General features: G+C 37.6%; 2 protein-coding genes across 11 annotated transcripts in view; both read right to left on the bottom strand.

Moving 5' to 3' along the window:
• Positions 1-5932, bottom strand: part of LOC109214866 — a 16512-nt gene extending 10580 nt beyond the window's left edge. For all 9 annotated transcript variants that reach the window (XM_019378823.1, XM_019378824.1, XM_019378820.1 and 6 more), the window contains exons 1-7: positions 4932-5932; positions 3171-3719; positions 2929-3072; positions 874-2823; positions 646-762; positions 333-515; positions 163-225 (exon numbers count right to left, since the gene is read on the bottom strand). In XM_019378823.1, the coding sequence (XP_019234368.1) occupies positions 163-225; positions 333-515; positions 646-762; positions 874-2823; positions 2929-3072; positions 3171-3719; positions 4932-5807 (3882 nt within the window). In that variant the 5' untranslated portion in view covers positions 5808-5932. The remainder of the gene's footprint in view (positions 1-162; positions 226-332; positions 516-645; positions 763-873; positions 2824-2928; positions 3073-3170; positions 3720-4931) is intronic.
• Positions 5933-10204: 4272 nt separating this feature from the next.
• On the bottom strand, positions 10205-17374 carry LOC109214868. Of its 2 annotated transcripts, XM_019378832.1 has the most exons (3): positions 16773-16861; positions 14295-14350; positions 10205-11959 (listed from the first exon to the last, which is right to left on the bottom strand). In XM_019378832.1, the coding sequence occupies exons 2-3, from the start codon at positions 14346-14348 to the stop codon at positions 10541-10543; spliced, it is 1473 nt and encodes a 490-aa protein (XP_019234377.1). In that variant the 5' UTR covers positions 14349-14350; positions 16773-16861; the 3' UTR covers positions 10205-10540. The 2 variants fall into 2 exon arrangements, with proteins under 2 accessions (XP_019234377.1, XP_019234376.1); XM_019378831.1 differs by lacking the exon at positions 14295-14350 and having other exon boundaries at positions 16773-17374.
• Positions 17375-23757: the final 6383 nt, after the last annotated feature.

Here is a 23757-nt window from a genome sequence, read left to right as displayed (position 1 = left end):
GGTGAATGAGGGGTCATGAGGAAAATATTGGTTATTGATTAATCAGCAAGAAGGTTGATGTTGTAAGAAAAGCTTTAAGTTACAAAAAGATCATCACTTTCAAAGCAAGCACGGCATTTCTTCCAACTATTAGAGAAGAATATTCCATGTACTCCTGGATACCTGAAGGCATGTTTCTTTGATCCCATTTCGCCCCTCCAAGATCCCAGCTTCTTTAATTGGTTCCTACGGGAAAAAAAGGAAAGCATATAATGTGCTCCTTTCTCCAAAACTCTTTTTCTCCTTACCCAAAATATATTAAGTAAGAGACATGTTAGCTAAGACATGCTTACCAGATTCCTCACAGGAGGAAGACAAACCACAAGGTCCACATCACTTGATGGGAGTGACAACCCAGTAGCATTTGAACCAAAAATGTTTGTACGAGACCTAGGCCATAATACTTGTAGAGAACGTGCAACACGCTTCACAGCCCAATTAATGTAAGGCTTCCTGATCACATTCTCAGAGGCAACCTTGAGAATCATTATAGATCACCAACAATAAACATCAGGTTATATCTATCTGCCCAAACTTTTTATCCTGAAACTCTGGTTAAATTATTGAAGTGATACTGGAGAAGTTACCACTCTCTTGGGACTCTACCTGTTTGCAGAAGCTCTCGATTTCGTCGTGAAGGCAACTATGGATCACTGAAAGACAGGCCTTCTTTGCAGTACAGTTCAGCATTTCGGTAGGTTGAAGCGGGAATGCAACATCTGGCTGGAAAGAAAAACAAATGGGATTTGTATATTTTCCACCCAGAAAGACAGAAACTTGAGAATAAGGGGAGTTATGAAACTGCAAACCGGATTCTCAGATTTGTATATTTACATGTTCTTGATCGCGAGTTAACTGTGAAATTGCAATAAGGCGATCCTGCAGCAAAGCTCCAGGTAGAGGTTGCGTTAACTGATGGGCTGAGAGACTTTTACTTCTCCAAGCAGGCCAAACTACTTCACTACCATCCATGCGTATACATGCTTCTTCAAAATTAATACCATCATGGAACCAACCTTTGACACCCCATTGCCTGGGGCTGGAGCTACCAGACCGAACAGTTGGGAAACCTCTGTGCCTTCTAGAATCACTAACTGGAGAAGGAGGAGGTGGACGAGGGGCACGTGGAACACAGAGGACCACAGGCGATGGAGGTCTCTTGATCCTAGGTTGCTCCTTCCTGCTGGGAGGAACACAAGGACTTTTATGATCATGACTTCGCTTAAAATCTGATCTTGATCTCTCCCTAGACATACTGGGAATGACAATGGGTCGTAGAATGGGGTATGGAAGTGAATCCACAGACTTTGCTTCACCATCAGCAGACAAATTGGACAAGGATCCTGAAGCATTCTCTATTGTCACTAGATCTGCTGATGATGAGGACTGTAAAACCTTGCTGGTAATCTCACTTCCTGGTATAACATAACCAAGAGCCTGATGTCCTGAACCTAAAGGATCAAATGGGGAGCAAAAGGAAGCAGCAGATGGAGAAGTCAAACCATTTGTACTGTAAGAAGAAGAGAAGGCAACCATATCATCAACTGCCCTGTTCATATCTGCTTCCCTGCATGCCCATGAGCTATCATCCGAGCTAAGAGAGGGAGGACGTGAAAAATTAGTACCGAGATGATCAGAAGGATTCCAGTACATAACACCACCTCCAAAGTACTGATTATAGTCCACCCCAGGAACAGCATGTACCTCTAACTCTTCTTCGGACATCCAGTGATAATCATGGTCTTCACCCACTTCATGTGAATTTGAAAGATCAGAGAAGTCAATAAAGTCACCAGAATACACCCTTTCATCCTCAGTACTAACCGCATTGCAGTGAATGCTTTGGGCAGCTATATCCTGCTGGAAAGAAGTTCGTCTAGAGATAAACCCAGCATCATAATTGCATGTAACCGATGGAGCTAGTCTATTGATACTGCGAACCATTGGGGGCCAATCTAAACTCATTGACAAAGGTCTAGATATAATTCCAGGGCACCCTGTTTCAATTGAAGAAGTTCTCACATGACGTACATTGCGTAGAAAAGAATGACGAAAATGACTTTGCCAGTTGTGACTGACATCAAGGTGCAGTCTCTCAGTAGCAGGTGGGAGATGTGAATCACTGTATGGAAGATGAATGGGAGCTACACTGGGCCACTCATACGAAACATAAGATGGTGAATTCATAGGCCCTGTATCATAAACATCAACACTTCCTTGCTCCTTTAAAGAGGTAAGTTTTTTGTTGGAATCACTACCTTTAGTTTGTTTCTCAAGAAAATTTGATCTGTTAGTCAATGTTTTAAACTCCTTGCAGTTTGAATGAGTGAGCTCAGATTCAATCAAAGGCATTCTAGAAGAACCACCTGAATCGCCATCACTATTGGTAGTTTCCACTGCAACAGCTACCACTCCATTTCCGATCACCCCCTCTGCGGGCAAATGGACTGTCAAACAAGGATTCCTGCAACCTTCAAAAGAACCAGCAGAACAACAATCCCCACCGTTTTGACTCAGAATGCTTATTTCCAGTTCACGTCCCTCATTGTCAACAGAAGAATCTTTTGATCCACTTTGAACAACTGAATCTACTGTGACACAATCAGACCTTGGATCCCCATCTTGGGAGTTGACAGAAACAAAGGACTTTTGAGAATTTCTTTTCTGACATTTACCATCTTCCCCAGAAGTTATCAAGCTACGGTTTTTAGTCTTGTTTCTTTCTTTCCTTTTCTTCCTCGAAGCACTTCTAACAGTTTGACTATCTGGTCCTTCACCATGTCCCTGCAGACAGACAGTCAGTTACAAACTATTTATAACATAAATTGGACATCTGATCCATAATAGAAAAATAATTACAACCATATCAACCAAAGATGGCAGACTCACGTTATCAAGATCCTTCTGTTGTACTCTATCGACCGATCCACTAGGCAAACTACAATGTATATTATCACCACGAAATTTATCTACCAAACCAGCAGACGAACTATTATGCACATTATCACCACACATGGATGTATCTCCATTATCCTGCATATATTTTTAAAAGAAAGTAAAGAACCATATGTTATAGGAATTTTTCTTACTAAAAGGAATTTATATGGAAAGTCCTCAAGATCAGAGTGTACCTCACTATTTTTAACAGGACTTACACCTGTAGTAGGTTTTGGCAAAGGATTTGATTTCTTCACTTTATGATTCTTCCCTTTTTTCTTACGGTTAGAAGTACCATGTATTTCCTTGTTTTGCTTTGGTAAGGAATTCAAGTTTTCGTCCTCTAGCAGCTCATACTTTGTACAGTCAAGAGAAATAATCATGAGTAACCCCCGTAATTTTCTTAATATACTATCAGAAAGAGTATTAACAGATTCTAATGAACTAAAAAATAGTTTTCCACTGTCAGGAGACTCGCCAACAGTACCCGTACATGCCAACACCACAGTGGAGACATCCTGAAGCATAAACAAACAATCAAGTAACTGGTTGAATGAACATGAAACTCCAAACATTGATGCATGAAACGTGTTCTGTGGAACTCCTACATCAGACCCTCTGAAATTCACAAAGTTCCTTCGTTTAGACAAAGTAGTGTTACCCAGAGGCTGTTGCAGCGCCGAACTGCATAGGCAAGCTTTATCCGCTGAAACACCTCTTGCCCCCTTCAAAGTATCAGCAATCTGAAAGACATAATTGGAGATTGGACAGCTTAAGCCTGTGTCAAATTCTGATGAGCACCTGTAAACTATGCAGGAAGAATAGATAACCCTTCCAACAATCAGAAGCTTAAATAGCTAAACTGCTAACATCTCACTCATTTAATCGACTATGATAGGAAGGATAGGAGTGCTATGAGAAGCATACTTAAAAGGATATACCATTAATGTAATAGTTGCCATTTGCGAAAAAAATATGATTTATGGAAGTATATCAAACCAAAATCAAACAAATATAACTGGTATGTTATGTTAAATTACTTGCAGCTATAATGCATTATTTTCTAATATTATACATCTTGCCTATGCTGAGCGCTATGCGAACCAGAGATACCACGGCTACAGAGAACAAAATATTGTAGCCAGAGGCACTGGCCAAGTATGGAAGCAGCTTGCAACGAAGGACATATAGCAGTTCAATAGTTATTGCAGTTCCTCCTTCATTGTCTCAAAAACACTTGAGCAGACGAACTAAGAACTACTTCTGTTAGAAGCATATATATGTACTGATGCTACTATTACTACTACTTGTACAACAAATCCTTGTACTTCTTCAGCTTTGAGATAATATAAAATAATTGTCCTTTCGAGCAAAAAAATACACAGCAAAAAGTAATTTTTTTTACCCTTCTCAAAAAAAAAAAAAAACAAAGCTAATGCTTAGATGTGGTATATAAACCCCTACTCTATTCTATGGAAATACGGAGAAGCATCTTAGTTTAAAAGTTGCATGATTTGATAGTTTTGTTAATTCTTCGGTCACAAATGCCTGCATTTTATACTCTTTTGCTTTTCCAAATCAAAGAGGGATACCCAGCATTACTTTAAATTTCTTTTTTACATCTCAGCTTATTTGTTGATACAGATCTTGGCCTACTTGCAAATCTCAGCCTACTTACTGTTCAGATAGATTCTTGCGGACTCTGAAATGCGCACTTTCCATTTAACAAGCTATATACTATTCCAAAGTCTATGCCATTATCTCTTTCCTATTAGAGAGGAAAATTCAGCTTTTTGACATCCATGAATGGAAATGCCACCACATATACAAATTCAAACAAATTGTAATCTCACTAAATGAACTCGTAGCACATTGAATACAACAATGTAGCACCAAAGAACAAACAAAGACAAAATTGCTAGGCGAAAAATAAAGGCTCAACATAAAAGTAGTACCAGTGATTTTGCAGCCTTTCCTAAGCCGATACGAAGAATCTTCACCCTTGTTGTCTCGTCCAACTTTGCCCACCAATCTACACACCCTTTCTTCCTCCAAAACGCATTGGCTCCTATACCTACAGCATTCACCTTATCTTTCAATTTCACACCTCTCTTCTTCCCATTATTATTATTATTGTTCAACCACGCCAATCGTAACGCCACCTCCAGCCTATTTGCCATGAAAGCCTCGATACTATAATACCCTTTGGCTTTCAACCACCCCAATTCCACCCATTCTGAGCTCAACCCACCACTTTCTTCCCCCCTCAAAAACATCCCATTTGAAACGCCATCCATTGCATTGGTAAAACTATCCACATTCTCCACAAATTCCTCACTTACAGTCAAAGAATCAACAAAATCCAATAAATCCGAAACCCCATTTTCCCCTCCTTCCCCTTCTTTCGAGCTGAAGAGCCGAACCGAGTGACGAACTCGCCGTTCTGACTCGTTCGACTCAGCAACTCGAGCTAATAACCCGTGAGACTTGCGGAAGCAAATGCTCGGAAGATCACAGCCGTCGGAGGAGGGCATATCGGGGAGGATGATGAAGGAACCGTGACCGTTGGAATGGAGCTTAGTAAGCATTTGAAGAAGGACTTGGAGGAAATTGGAGTGAACGATTGTGAGATGAGCTTGCCGTTGAGGAATTGAAAGGGAGGAGAACCATTTGAGGATAGAGGATCTAGGGTTAGGATTATGATTGGGAGATGGAGGGGTTTGTGAATTGTAGAGAGAAATGTGGGATGTGAGGGAATCAATTAGCTGCTGTTTTGAACTATTGACGGATTTTTGAGGAAAAGGGAAATTATAGTTTGATTTGTGCATCATTTTTTTTAAAAGATGAGTTTTTCTCAGGTGGTTGCTGTAATAGTTGCAGCGGTGATCATGGAGAGAGAGAGAGAGAGAGGAAGACGACGACCAGAGCCGAAACAATTGCGGTTCCTGTAAGAGATTTTTCCTTATTTGCTGGCTTTTCTTTCTTTTTTATACTGAAATTTAAAACAAAATATTCAACTTGACAAGAAGTTTAAGATTTTAACTAAAAATATTATTTTACTTAAATACTTTTAATTTTTTCAAACTAATTCCAATATTTCGAATACGAAGGTTAAGTAACTAAACTAGTATTTCAAATACTATAATATTCCGTATTTGTTATAGCCAAAGTCCAAACGACGAAACTTTTTAACTTTTTTTTTTCTTAATTACGTGAAAGATAGAACATAATTTAAATGAAAAATTAATGGATGATAGTTGAAAGTTTATTATAGTTGACTTTTTTTATAATATTAATGGCTAGACCAACTTGTACTTCCTTGTTTTATTTACTAGTATACTTACCCGCGCGATGAGCAGATCGTTTCAAACAAAAAAGAGCAGAGAGATATTAGAAACAAATGTATATTGCAGACTAAATTTATCGACCGCGTTAAAAAGAAATTAAACCAAAAGATAAATAGGTGAATTCTATTGGGATGTCTCTATAAATTTGTTGCTAGGGACCACCAATCCCCAAGAGCTGTTACAATATACTTGAGAAATGATACATCAATACTTGGCTTTAAAAAGATTAGTCCACATGAAAATGCATAAATTTTTTACTAAATACAAACATAAAGGACATCACATTTGGTTCAAATCTTATTTCAGCTCCAATCACAAATAAAGGTTAATCTGGGTGCACCAACTTGCACAAAATTCTATTAATAAGTAACTCCAACAGAAATCACATATTGACTTTAATCTTGATCACTTCCCATCCTTCAAAGTAGGCCCACACGCAACAAATAGAACCTGTGCAATAGCAAATATGATGGCTAAAAATGAACTGGAAGAATCATCCCTCGAGATATACTCAAGTCCAGAATAGGACATTACAATTTTCTTAAGAAATCAAGCAATAACCAACAAAAATATTGCACCTCTAATCAATGGTTTAACGCAAAAATAAAAATACCAATACTAAAGAGATAAGTTGGATTATATTTTTATTTAATTTTGGCTATTTACATTTTTCCAAAAAAAAAAAATATATTTACTTTTTATGACAATTCACATTTTACCTAAAGCCTATATTGTCAATCAATAAGAGTATAGTCTAAATATTAAATGACCAGTGCTATGTAAACATTTCAATAACCAAAGTCTTATTAATATCTCATTCCATTTGAGAAATATCTTGCTCTGTTCTCGTCGAGAGAAAGGACCTCACAGGCGTCGATCACTAAATCATCATTGAATCCCGGCAATATTTTATCATGCCAAACACTTCATCCAAGCACACGCTTTGGCTGCTCTCTATCAAAGCATCTGCAATCCTCCCGATATTTACAATAATGACACGCATCATATCGACTAAAGTGTTGTCATTGCACCTCCTCTTTGTGGGCTGCTTTGAATGCGACGATGAAGAAGGCGTTGCTCTAAGATAATTCTTATGTGCTTCCATCACATGTATTGTCCATGCTGGTTTAAGATTCATTTTAAGAATTGATGCCAAAGATGACATGCATCTTATCAATGTTCTCAATGTGTTTGTCCTTCACGAATTTGACATCAATATCTGGCTAAGAAACACATAAAAAGTATAAAGTTTAGGTTGCTAATATAATGACAATAATAAACAATAGACAAACTTCCATTAGTGAGCATTTTTTAAGACACGAATTTATACTCGTAGAAAAAAAAAAGTAATTATTTTTTGATTTGTTGAAGCAAAATAACACTCCAAATACAATTGCGGTTCCTGTAAGAGACTTTTCCTTATTTGCGGGCTTTTCTTTCTTTTTTATACTGAAATTTAAAATAAAATATTCAACTTGACAAGAAGTTAAAGATTATAACTAAGAATATTACTTTACTTAAAATACTTTTAATTTCTTCAAACTAATTTCAATATTTCGAATACGAAGGTTTAGTAACTAAACTAGTATTTCAAATACTATAATATTCCGTATTTGTTATAGCCAAAGTCCAAACGACGAAAATTTTTAATTTTTTTTCTTAATTACGCGAAAGATAAAATATAATTTAAATAAAAAGTTAATGAATGATAGTTGAAAGTTTATTATAGTTGACTTTTTTTTATAACATTGATGGCTAGACCAACTTGTACTTCCTCGTTTTATTTATAGGTAGTCTCTATAGTCTACCAGCACGGGGCCAAATAAATAATTTGTCAATTCACATATAAACTTGTATATTACTAAAGAATTAAAAAAAATCACATAGAAACATATGAGTTCACACTGTGTTGAAGTTAACATTCAAATTCAAAATCTTGAGGTTCTTACTCTTGTGATCAAATCACTTAGTCATCCCCTTAGGCCTTGAGGCAATGTAACGAAAAAAGTCAAAAGATATAATAGTACAGTATTATTTTATGTTATGAAATTCAGCTTATAAAAAAAAAAAAGCGAGATTATGCAGAATATAATATTTTTTTTTACATGACAAATAAATTAGAACATAGGTAACTAAAAGGAATGTAATAAAATTGGGATTGAGGGGATAATAGGTAACAGCTAGGCATTTATAAGTGTTTGGAAAATACTTGGTTGAGACCGAAGGAAAAATGAATATTTGAAGTTAAATTTGGCGAGATAATATTTGAAAGTTTAAATTGTATTTAAATATAAATTCTACTTGAAAAAGAAATTGACGATTTATGGTTGAAAATCATTTATTTCACGTGAAATACTCATCAAATAAGTTTTTTAATATTCCAACAGTATTTCAAATACTGAAGTTTATTCGCAAAATATACAACAAATACAAGGTCCGGAAATGAATTCACCGTCGTATGGCTGACCGGCGATTACTAGCGATTCCGGTTCATGCAGGCGAGTTGCAGCCTTTTGTCCTTGAAATCTCCATTGAGAAATACATATTACTCCCTCGTTTCTATGCAAAATAATCATCGTTACTACTACCTACATTCCGAAAAATTATGCATCACAAATAAGAGCTAATAATAGAACCGCAATTGCATAGAAAAACTTCACGAATCCTTAGAGAAATACTTAAGTTCAATATTCACAAATAGTTTTTACTTTTTACCTCACAACCGATGCAATATGTTTGAGTATTGAAAATCGAAACAAAAAGAAAGAAAAATGGCCCCCCTTGCCTACCAAATTTGCATGTCCTAAATTTAATGACGATATTGGAATCAAATGATCAATGACAAAAACTTGGCCAGCTTTTCGGATAACATCATATACGTCCATCCTATCAACTAGATGGAAGAGTACTTTATTGCTTTAGTTCATAAGATAAACCTCCAATGACTTGTGGCTTTACTCTTGAATGTATTATAGCTTCTCTATGTCCTAGAGTTGGACCATTTGCCTAATCTCAAAATCCTTCATTCACAATATTGTCAATCAGATTCTGACGAGTGTTACCTTAAGGAACTGCTAATTGGATTTCCCTCACAGGATTTGCAGGTCTTATAGCCTGTTTGGCCAAAAATTTTTTTGGGCCAAAAGTGTTTTTGTCAAAAAATGGAGGTGTTTGGCCAAGCTTTTGGAAGGAAAAAAAAAGTGCTTTTGAAGAGTAGCATAAGCAGAAAAAAGTAGCCTCTCCAAACACACTTTTTTTAAAAGTACTTTCGAGAAAAATACACTTAGAAGCAGTTTTTAAAAGCTTGGCCAAGCACTAATTGCTGCTCATAGGTGTTTTTCAAATTAATTAACCAAACACAAACTACTTCTCACCAAAAACACTTTTAAGAAAAAAACACTTCTCAAAATCAGCTGGCTTGGCCAAAAAGCCTATTAGTCAGAAACCATGTTAGATTTTCCTATGGTTTTGCTGTAGTTTGATTACATCCCTACAATGTATGTCTCAATATGAGATGCTTCTTGTTCACTGTAACAGCTGCAATGAATCAATGGAAAAAAAAGGAGTTGCACTCACGAATATGGCGTATCGTTAATAAAGTATGTGAAAATCATAGGAGATCAAGATTCAGATCCAGACAGTCGGCAGAGACAACAAAACAAAAGCTTGGTGATTTTTTTCCAAACCAAAGCATTGGTGGATAGAGTTACTATGTGCAACACCATGGTTATCGATAAAAAGAAAAAGAAATAAGAGTAACTGGCATTTGACAAAGTAGCCATGCATAGCAAGTGTTACCTTCTCAATATGAAAGTTGTGTTATTTGGTAAGTGATGAACTGGGAGAAAGTGCAAGTGACTCCTAAAAAATGCACATCCTGATGACATCAAACTATAAATCAACATCCCAAAATCAACAGCAAAACAAGAAATGCAAGACTTCAACCCCCTAGTTACGAATCCAACGCCATCATACGAAATGTAATGGTTGGCTGAAAAGGTTCAGAATGTTTTTAGATCTTCATTTATAGCAAGAGTCAGGAAAAGGAATGAACAACACTGGCTTCAACTATATTATTCTAGGATACTCCTGCCTCACAAGAAGCAGTATTTCTTATCTGTTTCAAAATGTTGTCCACTTTCTCCAAAAGAGAAACTTAAACTACATCTATTAAGCTCTCTTGCATTCTTGCCCACCTTCACTAGTTTGTTGAAGAATTAGTGACTCTGGTCAACCAATTTCACATCTACACAAGAATGGGCAGCGCAATCTGATGGTGCTACTTCACTATTTGAAACTGAAACAGATGCAACCACTGCTCCTGGTGTAGAAGGCACAGTCTCGCTAACAGCATTCCTTAATGGTTCTTCAACCGACATAACTTTTGTCTCAAATTGTAAGTTCACATTTTCATGTTTGATATCAGTGTTCTCTTCTGGTTTAGACCCAGTGTTCTGTAAAACAGAAAGGTCACAATTTCTTCCATCCACCGTAGCAGCGTTCTCTCTCGTTTTTTCTGATACTGAACCTTGTAATATGGAACCTTGGTGGTCTTGAGCCTCCAAATCTGAAGATGGAGGCAATGCCGAATTGGCCGCTATTCCAATACCTAATACTTGATCTTGAGGTATAGCAGAAAGGGCTTGTTGAGTCAACATTCCCAGTATTTCATGAAGGTTGGGCTGATGACCTTGAGGAGCCATGGAAGTTGATGCACCAGTATTAGGTTGGCATAGTGCCTGAAGTGCTGGGTAAAGAGCCTGCAAAGCAGGATATAGTGCTTGGAGAGCAGCTTGGCCAACCATTGCTTGTTGGCCTTGGAAGTCCTTCACATTTGAAAGGTGTTTCTTTCCTGCCAGATGGCTTTGGAAAACAACTACTGATTCACACGTCACATTACAGAGTTCACATATTAAAGGAACCATTTTTTTGGGCTTAGGAGGCACAGCAGGTTTTCTTGAGCCATTGTGCAATTTCATCAATTTACCGCCCCGCCCACCTCTTAGCATGCGCTTGAGTCCACGCCCTTGACCTTGAACACGATGCATCCCCAAATCTCTTGCTAATTCTTCCACCGGAGCTGCCTCTTCAACCTTTTGCTTCCCTGTTATACTACCATCTTCTAAAACAGCATGAGACGGAAAATTCTCTTGGGGCTGCGACTGTCTGTTTCCAGTTACTACCTCAAAAGGCAAATGACCCTGTGGCAGCTGCCCAGCCCCCCCAACTTCAGGCCGGTAATAAACATTTGGCTTAAAGTCGAAATTTGCTGTCTGGTGACCTTGCCCTCCATCCATCGATTTGTTCAGTTTCTTTAGCTCTTCATTGGCTTTTAGATTCTTTTTATGTTTCTTTCCATTCTTATGTTGTTCAAGAACTTCAGGCGTGTTGCATTCTACCCTACAGAGTTCGCAAACAGCCATACGTGGAGGTGGCTGAACAGAACCTGAATTACCTGAGGCAGATGATGAAGGTTTAACTTGGGATGGGCCTCCTTGGATCAGTGATGCTCCTTGAAAAGAATTTGGTTGGTCATAGCTAGGTTGTAGCTGCCCACCACCAAGATGGGCATGGGCACCTCCTCTATATGATCTGCCACCCCTTTTACCTCTACCTCTATATGGAGATTGTACATTCTGCAGAATACAAATAATGTTCAAGGATTTGGTATCTTCACATCAATGGACCAGATGGAGAGCTCAATGCCGATTGTAAGTTAAAACAGTCATTAAACACCAAAAGAACCAGTTTCATCATCTCAAATAAGAAAACACCAAAATTAGACGAAAGCAAATTGAAAAGCATGATATTATATGAGCAGCAGAAGAGATGACCAAGAAGAGCTGTTTGAAGGAATGGTAGAGAAATTGACAAAATAAATAAATGGAATCAGTATCTCAGAAGGCAGCCCTGCCATGATGTAAAACCAATTAATACAAGTGGATTACTGGAACAGAAAAAAAAGTCTATAATAATGGGAAGTATAAATTCATTGGAATCATAAACAAAGTTTTGACTGACCCGATCATGAGACCGACCACAGAGATACCATTTCTAGATGTTACACGCTTGACATAGTGTTGTGTATAAGCAAAGAGAGCCTTGATAATATATGAGCTTGTGCATGCATCTTCTTTTTCCCAGCCCCCCAGAAGAAAAATGAACAAAAATGAAATACTGATCCAGAGATAATGATGGACTAACTAGCAGTTAAGGAATTTAACATAGCCATAAGTGTTTCTAATCACTAATGAGAAAGTTAAAAGGCCAAGGGAAGCAGAAAACAGAAACCAGATCCCAAATGCTAGCCATCTCCAGCAATTGCAAGATAATTTCAGCATGGTAAAGGATGGAGAGCAACATTCTCTTCCATTTTCTTATTCTTCTAATATATAATATGCATATCATATTCCAGCAGCCATCACTAGCATCCATTGAAAACTTAAGGCTACAACGTCAAGCAACTCTTTATCAGAATAATCTTTTAAATTTCACCCCAAAAAAATCGTCTGCTCTGTGAACGGAATGTGGAAGTACAATATCTGACTCCATATTGCAAATGATAAAAGACCCAAAAAGAATACGTTTATGAACATATCAAATGGCAATCTCTTAAGAGCTTAAAAATAGTTAACATATTTCCCCCACCATACTAATTAACACATCTGCTAATAAATTGACAAAATCAGCAAGGGTGTCAACCAAAAGCTGAATTATGGAGAAACACTTTAGAGAGTAAGGATTTTTGGATAAGTAGAAATAAGACTACATACACCGGAAGTTTAGTCAGTATGAGAAGAGGAAAGTTGAAGTGAGATTAGACCGGATTGCGGTGCCAATATACAAACAACTTAGATATCTAAGCTCGTTGTTTAAAGAAAATGGAATGATAGATAAAGATGCTACTCATAGAATTGAACCGGATAGTTGAAAAGGTAAACACCTTCATTAACCATGGTTACCCACCTATTACCGATTTATCTTAAGGTCAACGTAGGACATGACCAGCTCATCTCAAGAGACCTTCTCTTATTTTATCCTAATGTGTGATACTTGCACCTTCTGCCGAATATGGACATTATTAATCTTACTAATCTTGTATGACCACACATCAATCTTAGCACCCACATCTCTGCAACACTATATGTTAGACTTTGGTAACCAACATTCACTCCCATATAACATTGTTAGTCTTATAATTATTCCATGGAACTTACCTTTCACTTTGGGACAAAAACTTGGGACCAGTTGAAAGAAAATTTTGAGCAGTCGACAATCAATTTTGGAAGGAGAAAGTGATCTGTTAAACTAGATGGTCACATTTGACTAGTGGAAACTTATTATATTGGAGGGAATTGTGGCCTATTAACTGTTAAAATAGATGAAAATTGTCTATGAAGTGCTGCATCAACTTTTCAAAAACATAGATACAGTTAAGGTATATTAGTTTGATATACATTTTTTTTAAATGGTAAGTAAGGATCTTATTTTTAATACAAACAGCCAAAAATAGGTGGTGCTTGTCAATTACATAGTTTGATCCTCCTATAAAAAAACAAAAAGAAGGGACCTCATCTGTAAAAAAATCCCCGTTTTCTATAGCGAGTTAATGAGCTTTAAGTTATTGTCTTCATCCTTCACCTCTTGTATGTTGCACCGAAAAGCCAAAAGTACTTTATCAACTATTCAGGGTTATTAAAACTTCTCATTGTCATGGATTTAAAGGTGGCGATGAAAATTATGAGAGTGCTTGATATTAGGTACGATATATTTTATTATGGTTTAAAAGTTTTAAGATCCAGGGGCTAACCTAATGAAATCTCCTCTTACTCGTTCAGGAGGGACCTAACTAGAGGTGAAAATCACCCAAAAACACACAAAGCACCCAACAAAATTATGAGTTGGGAAGGAGGAAATATCAAAGGAATAAAAATAGGTGTGTACTTCTCTCGAATTAGAGAGATCTTGTACCATATCAAACACCAGCAAAATCTTCAGGGGATCCCAACTCTTGTGACTAAGCATTTCTGCAAAGGAGAAAAGCAACTTTAAGTAGAAAGATAGTTATCCATGTTAAACTGAGCCATCATAACAGGCTGTTCGAGCTTGGTTTGATTGACACTGTAACAATCCGTAAGCTGGTTTGAGCTCGAATGCAACCTTGAGCAAATTCCATGATATGTAGTTGAAGCTCAAGGTCACCTTTTTTTATAAAGAAGGTGCGTGTGACCAGGCTGTTTGCTCAGCTAATTATATCCTTTAAAGATGCTGGTTTATACCTTCTTTGACAGGAAACTGTTGTTTCTCAATCAAGAGATGATCTTACCCATTTCCTAAACAAAGCTGGTATAAAGCAGGCGAAGTACAATAGAGATCTTGTATAATTAGCTGAGCAGAATGTCATAGCAGACCTGCTCACACTCCACTTCTTCTGGCAGGAAGCTTAGCCTTGTTATCAATTTCAAATGTACCAAGCTCAAGCAGTTCAGTTAAATAATCAGAGTGTTCTCATTTGTAACCAAATAGCTAGTGCTATGAAGGTCTAAGCAAAACTTGCGGGCAAAAATGCTTAGATAATCATAGTATAGCTTGTGTTTTACATAAAAAGTAATAACAAAAGGAAGTTTACTATGTTACGGAGGAAAATTCACATATAGATTTACTGTCCTTCGGTCCCTGTCTTTTTGATAAAAATAAATGAGCTACAATTTCAACAAGTAAAACTACTCCGATCATCCCAAATTAATCAATCAAACTGACTATTCATATAACTGAAAGAGAACAGGCCTGATGAGCTATTATCAGAGTTTGATTGAGATATAAGCGAACAATAATTAGACAATGTGGAAATTGCAAAAATCGTCATATCAAATTTAAGACAATGTTAAGGTGCTCCCTCCGTACTAATTCATGTAAAAAAAAAATTATTTTCTCATGGAGTTTAAGGTATTAGTTGACTTTGTTGACTCAACTGCATGATGAGATAAAGGCAACAACCTCTTATAAATCACTTACACCCTTTAATCCTTCAATCAATTACATTCGATGGATTCTTAGTCATGAAATGAATTTTCAAGTGCATAGACATTAGACAATGACGGCCACAAGAGTACTTGTACCAGACATAGTACTGGAGATCTTCTATGGGTTTGACATTAATGGTGAGAACAAAACTTGAAAGACAACCAATCATACCAACTGAAAAGGATAATTTTTCCATTTAATGATGCCGCCAATGGTTTTATCGATATAGTCCACAGTTAGTCATTTGAAAATTTGGCAAGAAAAAAATTATTGATCAGTAACATCACTCAACTATCTCCAAGGCGTTTAGCCTTATCTTGTTCAAACAATTCCTAATTTTTTGAATAACATTTTCTATAACGTAAAATTCTAAATGGGGCACAAGAGAATTGCCTTATGCTGACTTTGAAATGACTCAAATGAAACGAAAACTGTTACATAGCTAGCAGTGATATAACCTCCTAATTTGAAATATGAACATTCGGAACCAATCCAAAAAGTATTGCGCTTGAGCTCCAGTAAAATGTAGTTATTTTAAAAAGAAAATTCGTGCTCTGAAAATGATAATACAAACAATTAACTCCAGAGGCTCTTTGCATATAGGAAACAACAAAAGGAACAATATTCACAATTAACAGCCTTTTATCCTAGCCTGATTAATTGGTATTTGATCCAACAATGTCAGTGTCTAGTAAAAGCAGCAAAACTATAAGCAACCCCGCAATAACATTATCGTTTTTGGCATCATTTGAATCTTGTAAATTTGATAAAATGCTAGATTTTTTAAGTACCACTGGACTAGCAACATAACTCATATATAATTGTAACAAGCTTTTGTACATATCAAGCACAATCTTATACTTATAGCCCGTTTGGCCAAGCTGCAAAAATCAGCTTATTTTGAGAAGTGCTTTTTTTCAAAAGTGCTTTTCTCAAAAGTACTTTTGGTGAGAAGCAGTTTGTGTTTGGCTAATTAGTTTGAAAAGCACTTCTGAGCAGCAATTAGTGTTTGGCCAAGCTTTAAAAAACTGTTTCTAAGTGTATTTTTCTCAAAAGTGCTTCTCAAAAAAGTGCTACTTTTTTCGGCTTCTCCAAAACTGCTTCTGCTTCTCCTCAAAAACACTTTTTTTTTCTTTCCAAAAGCTTGGCCAAACACCTCAATTTTTGGCCAAAAATGCTTTTGGCAAAAAAAAAGCACTTTTGGCCAAAAAGAAGCTTGGCCAAACAGGCTATTATTTTCCTGGCTACAACAACAACAACCCAGTGGAATCCCTCTGAGGAAGGTAATGTGTAAGCAGGCGTTACCCCTACTCTGGCTATTTTTTTGCTATACTTATAATAGCAAGTTTACCAATCAAAATAAGAAAAACCTAAAATCAAATATACTCAGATTGCATTCAAAGAATATTAAAAGGAAATTCATACCGCAGGTGTGTGGGACACAATGGGCATAGACACAGTAGCGACCTCGCCGTAGTTAATTCCTTGTGGCTGTTGTTGAGGATAATACGAATACTGCGGTTGGGGTTGCTCCTGCTGTGTGGAGGCATAAGGATCCGACGAAGATGGTGGTGGAATTGGAACCCCAGGTGGGTGAATTGAAGTGGGTTCGGATTCGGGTTCAGGCTGTTGTTGTTGATAGGCAGCATTTGAATAATAATCTTTTTGAGGATAATAGGAGTATTGATATTGTTGTTGATTGTAATCTTGATTGTATTGATATGATGGATAGTAAGGATCTTGTGTTGTTGATTGATCATATGCTTGTTGGAATTGAGAAGGGTCTGCAGATTGAGATACCCCTTGTTGGTATTGATCATAGGCATATGCTTGGATTTGAGAAGGATCAGTGGATTGAGAAACCGCCGGCTGTTGGTACTGGTATTGAGCGGAGTAATCCATGACTTTGTTTCTTCAATTTCCGTTTCACTTCTTGCTTGTGCATTATATACAGGGTTTTCGAAGGGTAATTGGATGCTGTTTCCTCTAATTTTGGTATTTCTTTTCTTTTTCAATTTTCTTGGCATGTTTTTACTTCAAGAAATAGAAGTATTATAGTTAAATCAACTTATTTTATTATGAAATATCTGTTGGGATTCATAGCTTAGAAAATAGCTTAGAATTTGGTATTAGTTAGTATGTGCGATAGTCCGGCTGTATTTAGTATTTGGGCCTTAGTTTCAATTTTTTGTATTTATTGTATTTGGGCTTCCGAGTCCTGGATATAGGCCCAACTTCTGAGAACACGACATATAGTAAAACAGATTCATTTTTACATTGGATTGAATAATAGAACAGATATTTCTCTCTCTTCGTCTCTTAGAACCCTAATTGGGTGTCTTTCATTTTCCTTCGATCTCTAAATCTAACATGGTATCACAGTTACGTGCGGTGATATTGGTGAAGTTTTCTCTGCCGAATTTCATTCCGATTCTGATGTTCGTCGGAGATCGAAATCTAGGTTTTTGCGTGGAAGAAATTGTTGATGAAAAGGAGTTTTTCTTTCAAATTGCCGCTGTTATTTTTTGATTTGGACTACGTCGACCTTATTTCAGCTCATCTTCTCAACAATTTCCGTCTGCCTCTTCATTTTTGTCAAGGTCGTCCCCTTCCGGTAGCGAACGGTGCTTTTGGTAACATCGTCTCATCTCCCTAGCTCCTTGTTAGCTCGTTGTTGTTATTCTTTGTTCTGCATGTACAATTTTTTGTTTTGTTTTAGAAACTTCAATTCCTGAATTCCACTATTGTTAGTAGTCTGGTCCAGTTTTTTTGTTGTTTTGGTTGGTTATCAATATGACAAATAATTCTGAGACTCCAGCCGATGGTGTAGGAACTTCACCGTACTGTTTTTCATCCAGATGATTACACTCATCCATGTCACCCACTTTATGTTTATCCCTCTAATGTTTTGGGTGCTTCTCTAGTTTCTATTCCTTTTGATGGGTCTGGTTATTCTAGTTGGCGAAGGACTATCCTAGTAGTTTGTCTGTTCGTAATAAATTGGATTTCATCAATGGTTCATCTGTCAAGCCACCTGCTGAGTCTCCTTTGGCAAGGCAATGGCAGAGATGCAATGATTTAGTCATCTCATGGTTGACAAACTCTCTTGCCAAAGAAATATCTCGTAGTGTTGAGTACTCTGAGTTAGCCAAGGACATTTGGAGTGAACTTGAGGAGAGATATGGAAAGGCTAATGGAGCTAGGTTGTTTGAACTTAAGAAAGAGCTGGCACACATATCTCAAGGTTCACTAGATATAGCATCTTACTTTAATACCATAAACAACTTTGGGATGAGATATCTTCCATTTCTCTCAACCATTTGTCTGTTTGTACATGTGGCGGTAACAAGAAAGGTGAGGAAGAATAGAGAGTTTATCAGTTCTTGATGGGACTTAATGATACTTATCTTCAAGTAAGGAGCAACATAATCATGATGAAGTCTTGCCCTCAATGAACACTGTGTACAACATTCTTTTGGCTGATGAGAAACAGAGACAAGTATCCTCTGCATCTCAATTCACTAACAATTCTGCCTCCTTTAATGCTGGGGTTTCCAAACAAAGTTTCCCATCCAAGGTCAATTTTGACTCTCCCAGACCATAAAATTCTCATTCAAGGTTTAACTCAGAGTCTCAAAAGTCATCTTTAATCTGCAAGTATTGCAAGAAACCATGGCATGCTATTGACAAGTGCTACAAATTGCATGGCTTCCCTCCCAATTTCAAGTTCACTAAAGGACCTGGTCCTAGAAAAGCAGATGCACATGTTGAGGTTGATCATTCTGGTGATGTTGGGATTCATAGTGGCACTGTTGGGCAGCCTGAGTCTCCCCAAGCTTCTGCAGTCCCTGGTTTAACTGAAGATCAGTACTCTCAACTCATGATGTTGTTGTAGAAGTCTCATATTTCCACTCCATCTTCTCCTCCTACACTCATGGCATCTGCCGATTTTGCTGGTATGCTTCTACCTGAGAATGGTTCAGTTAGAACTTGCTTGCTTACTAAACTAGACAATGTTATTTGGATTGTAGATTCTGGAGCCTCAGATCACATGACAACTGATAAATCTCTTCTTTTCAACATACAAACATTATCTGTTCCTTACCTAGTGTCTCTTCCAAATGGTCACATGATTCAGTTTACCAACACTAGCTGTACTTTTCAGGACCCTTCTCTGAAGAAGCCAGTGGTACTTGGTAGACCTGACAGTGGATTGTACAAGCTGTTTCAACTCCCAATGGTTTCAAACTCTTTGTTTTCTGATTCATCTTTACCTTCTGTTTCTCCTTGCAATGTTCTAACTATTGTTCTTTCTAATAATTGTTCTAGTGTTCCTGGTAGTAGTACAAGTTTATCTCTCAGTTCTGTTGAGGTATCTGATGATGTACATATGAATAAAGTGAATAAAGATGATGTTGTTTGGCACTATAGACTAGGGCATCTACCTTTTTCTAAAACGAAGCATGTATCTGATCTTGGAACCAAATTGTCATCTAAACAATCTTTCATTTGTCCCATTTGTCCCTTGGCTAAACAAACCAGGTTACCTTTCCCTGATAGTTCTATACAGTCAACCACACCATTCTAATTACTTCACATTGACACCTGGGGACCTTATCACACCACTATATATTCTAGTTTCTAATATTTTTAACCATTATTAATGATCATACTAGAGCTAATTGGACTCATCTTTTAGGAGCCAAGAGCAATGCTTTTGACATTATAAAGGTTTTTATTGCCATGGTAGAAACTCAATTCCACACTAAAGTCCAAATTGTTAGGAGTAACAATAATCTAGAATTAGGGTCCACCTTGTCTGGATGTCAATTTTTTGCTGAAAAAGGTATTGTACATCAGACTTCTTGCCCTCATACCCCTTGTTGATACCCAATTTTTTCCCCAAAATATTTTTAAAATTGCATATATACCTTCAAAATCATGCATCAATAGCAATTGGTATTTTTCCATAATCTTTCTATATTTTATTGATTTACCCAGCATTTTATTTCCAATAAATGATTACAAAATGGCATTACAAATGATTTCAAAAGCATCTCTTAATTTAGTTTATTATTTTGGGTCCTATTAAGACCAAGTTATTTCATAATTAGCCAAATTGGCACCTTTTGGCTATAATTGCAATAACTTTGCAATTATAGTCCAAGCATATAATTTTATACTATTTTTTACCGGAAATTAGTCAATTGTATTTTAAAATACTAAGTAATCATTTTTTATTATTTCCTGTGCATGAAATTCATTTTTTATAATTATTAGCTATTTTTATAAATTAATTTATTTAATTCATATTGGGTATTTAACAAATAGCCAATTCCCATTTCAATTCTAGCCTAATTAAACCAGACCCCGAACCCAATTAAAACAGCCCAAATACCAGGCCTAATCCATTAATTCCACCCGACCCAACGTCTTGTTTAATCTGGACCGTTGATCGATTTTGATCAACGGACCAGATCTTCTCTTACCTTAATTAACCCTAAAGACCTACCCCCCCCCCCCAGACCCCCATTCTCTCATCACTCTCCGCCGACACACCCTCTCATTCTCTCTCACTCTCTCTCAAGCTCTCTGCATAACCACGGCTCCTACTCGCCGGTCGTTGGCTCGCCGGTATCTATGGTGGTTTCACCACCACCCCTAGCCTCCATGGCTCCCCCCATGCCGGATTCTTGCTACCCTGAGGTCCTCAAGGAACCAGAGGCGGTTCAACTCACCCCATGGTTTTTCATGTCATTCTCAGGCCAATCTTGGCCTGTCCGAGTAAGATCTTTATATTTTCCGGCTAGACCCATGGTTTCTAGGTCGGAATCTCTTTACCTCTGGGTTATCTCCCTCTGAAACCCTAACTCATCTCTTGACTCTTCAGATCCACCATAGATCTGAGTGTATTTTGAGTTATATTTGCTGTTTTCCATGATAACCTCTCCGATTTTTCAAAACGCCTCTTCGTCTTCAAACTAGGGTTTCTTAACTCCTTTTCAAAATGACTTTTCCTCTGATTTTTAGTATTATTCGATGATTTTTACTATGTTTAAACGGTTTATTCGAGTTTTCCTTTCACCTAATTCATTATGTTGAAACCTTAATTATATTGGTCTTAATCTTGGGTTCTAAGAACTGTCTTTGCCTATTTGTTCGTTTGATTTGTTCGCACGTCTGTTATTCATGAATACGTTCTGAGTTTCTGTGATTTTACCCTATTATGCACATTAGGTTTTCTGATTTTTGCTTCTTCCGCCTATATTATGTTTATTCTATTAGTTCCTCTAATCAGTACTATGTTCTATGCGAATCCCTGACTTTGTGTGATTTTTACCCTACTGTGCTATTAGGGTTTCTGATTTTTTGCCTCTTCTTGCCTATTATGTGTTTATTCAGTTTGTTTATAGAGTTTTATGGTAATTTCCCCTAAATCATTACTATTGTCCATCGGAATCCTTGATTCCCTGTGATTATATCCCTTGTGATATTCTCCACTGATTTTCAACCTCGAAGTTATTTTTCTTGCCTTATTTTATGGTCGACTATGTTGTCAACTGACTCTTATGTTATTTCCTTAATTGGAATATTATGTACTTAGCCTTAATTACATGTTCTATACTTGCACTATGCTGAAATTATTTCCTTATGTGTTAAATTCCAGTCCCATATGATCCCCTTCCTTATTTGTCTTTACCGTTTGAAGTTAACTCCTTTAATTAAGGGAGTACTTATACTGATTTTATACTAATTGATACCTAGTCCCATAATTATTGTTGAACTTTGATTCTTGCCTTAGTTTCTACATATTTTCAAACTATAAGTGCCCTGCTTTTCATTAACACAACGCACGAACACATTGGTTCAAAAACTCTCCCTCACACAAAAAACATTCTTCTGCTCTCTTTATCTCCGGTTATTTGCTATTGTTCTAAGTCAGCCGGCTGCAAGCCAAGGATGATTACTCTACTGTCATGTTCCTCACTTTGTGTTTACTATCTTCTTTACTTGTATGTTCTGATTTCAATTCAAGTTTCAAAAACAATATGTTTATCTTACTGCTTCAGTTCATCCTGTTTCTAGTATGTTTTCACTTATGGTTTTGTTGTTCAACTTGTAACTAATATGTTTACTTCATCACTTTATCAGGATGCTTCTTTATGTGTCCCCTCCCTTAGACTCATCATGTTTATGAAATGTTATCCCCTTCCTAGTATACCCCAATGTGGCCCTTCCTTACTTATGCTTCTCTAATTTCTGGCATGAACCTCTCTGTGCAAAGTAGTTGGCTATCCTTAAGTTACATGATTCTGTGTTAATTCTAAAGTTCCCTAACCCCTTAGCATATTGCTGATTCTATACTTAAGTGCTCCTGCAACTATGTGTTTACCTATATGACCTATGTGTCCCCAAATTCCACTACTGCAACAATTACATTGAAGGCACCTACTGGTTCAGTCTGATCCGCATCATCTGGGTCAACGTCAGTCCCATCATCACAAGCCTGATGGGCGTTCATCTGTGCATGTGGGCACTCATTGTTCCAATGTGGTTCGCCGCAATGACGGCATCCTGAAGGAGGCTTTCTCCTCCGGTCATTGTAGTTTGACGCAACACTATTGCTGCCTGAGGAGGGAGCCTTAGATTTGGATGCACTCCGATCTCCCCCACCTTTGCTAGGGCCACCATTGCTAGGCTAGCCCCCTTTGAATCCCGCTCGGGCAGGCGGCTGAGGCTTGTCCTTCCGAGCCTCCACTTGATAGTCCCCGAGGCATTCAGCTGCTTGGATCGCCTTGGGTAAGGTATCTACCCTTTGTCTTTGCAGCTCCATATGGGCATAAGGTTCCAACCCTTCCAGGAAGATGAAGAGTTTGTCTTTGTCCCCCATGTCACGTATGTTAAGCATGAGCGCGGAGAATTCCCGCACGTAGTCCCGCATTGATTTGGTCTGGCGGAGCTCCCGTAGCTTTCTCCTTGCGTTGTATTCAACATTTTAGGGGAAGAACTGTAGGTGTATGGCTGCCTTCAGTTCTGCCCATGTCTCAAGAGCATCTTCACCGGCCCTGATGGCTTCGCACTTCACTTGCCACCAGAGTTTAGCATCACCCTGAAGATACATTGCAGTAGTTACTACCTTCTTAGCTTCTTCTAGGCCCCCAACAACATCGAAGTACTGTTCGATGTCAAAGATGAAGTTTTCCACTTCCTTGGCATTCCTAGCTCCACTGTATGGCTTTGGCTCAGGAATTTTTAGTTTTTGTGTCGCGGAAGCGGTGTTCACAGCACCCCCGATTTGGTTTCCACCTCCTCGAAGCAGGCCCCGTAAAGCAGCATTGACAACATTGAGCTTGTCTGTCAAGTCATCAATAATTTGTTGCATGGCAGTCACCCTGTCTGCCTCTTGTGC

The sequence above is a fragment of the Nicotiana attenuata genome, unplaced genomic scaffold (genome assembly GCF_001879085.1).
Source record: "Nicotiana attenuata strain UT unplaced genomic scaffold, NIATTr2, whole genome shotgun sequence".
Taxonomy (NCBI): Eukaryota; Viridiplantae; Streptophyta; class Magnoliopsida; order Solanales; family Solanaceae; genus Nicotiana; species Nicotiana attenuata.
Note: the sequence above shows the minus strand (reverse complement) of the source record. Positions and strands in the feature narration are given on the sequence as shown.

Coding starts and splice junctions, on each gene's coding strand:
- LOC109214868 (XM_019378831.1), bottom strand. CDS start 17,249: ATGGATTACTCCGCTCAATACCAGTACCAACAGCCGGCGGTTTCTCAA. Junction 11,960..16,772: donor TTGTGTCCCACACACCTGCG/GTATGAATTTCC, acceptor TGTATTCTGCAG/AATGTACAATCTCCATATAG.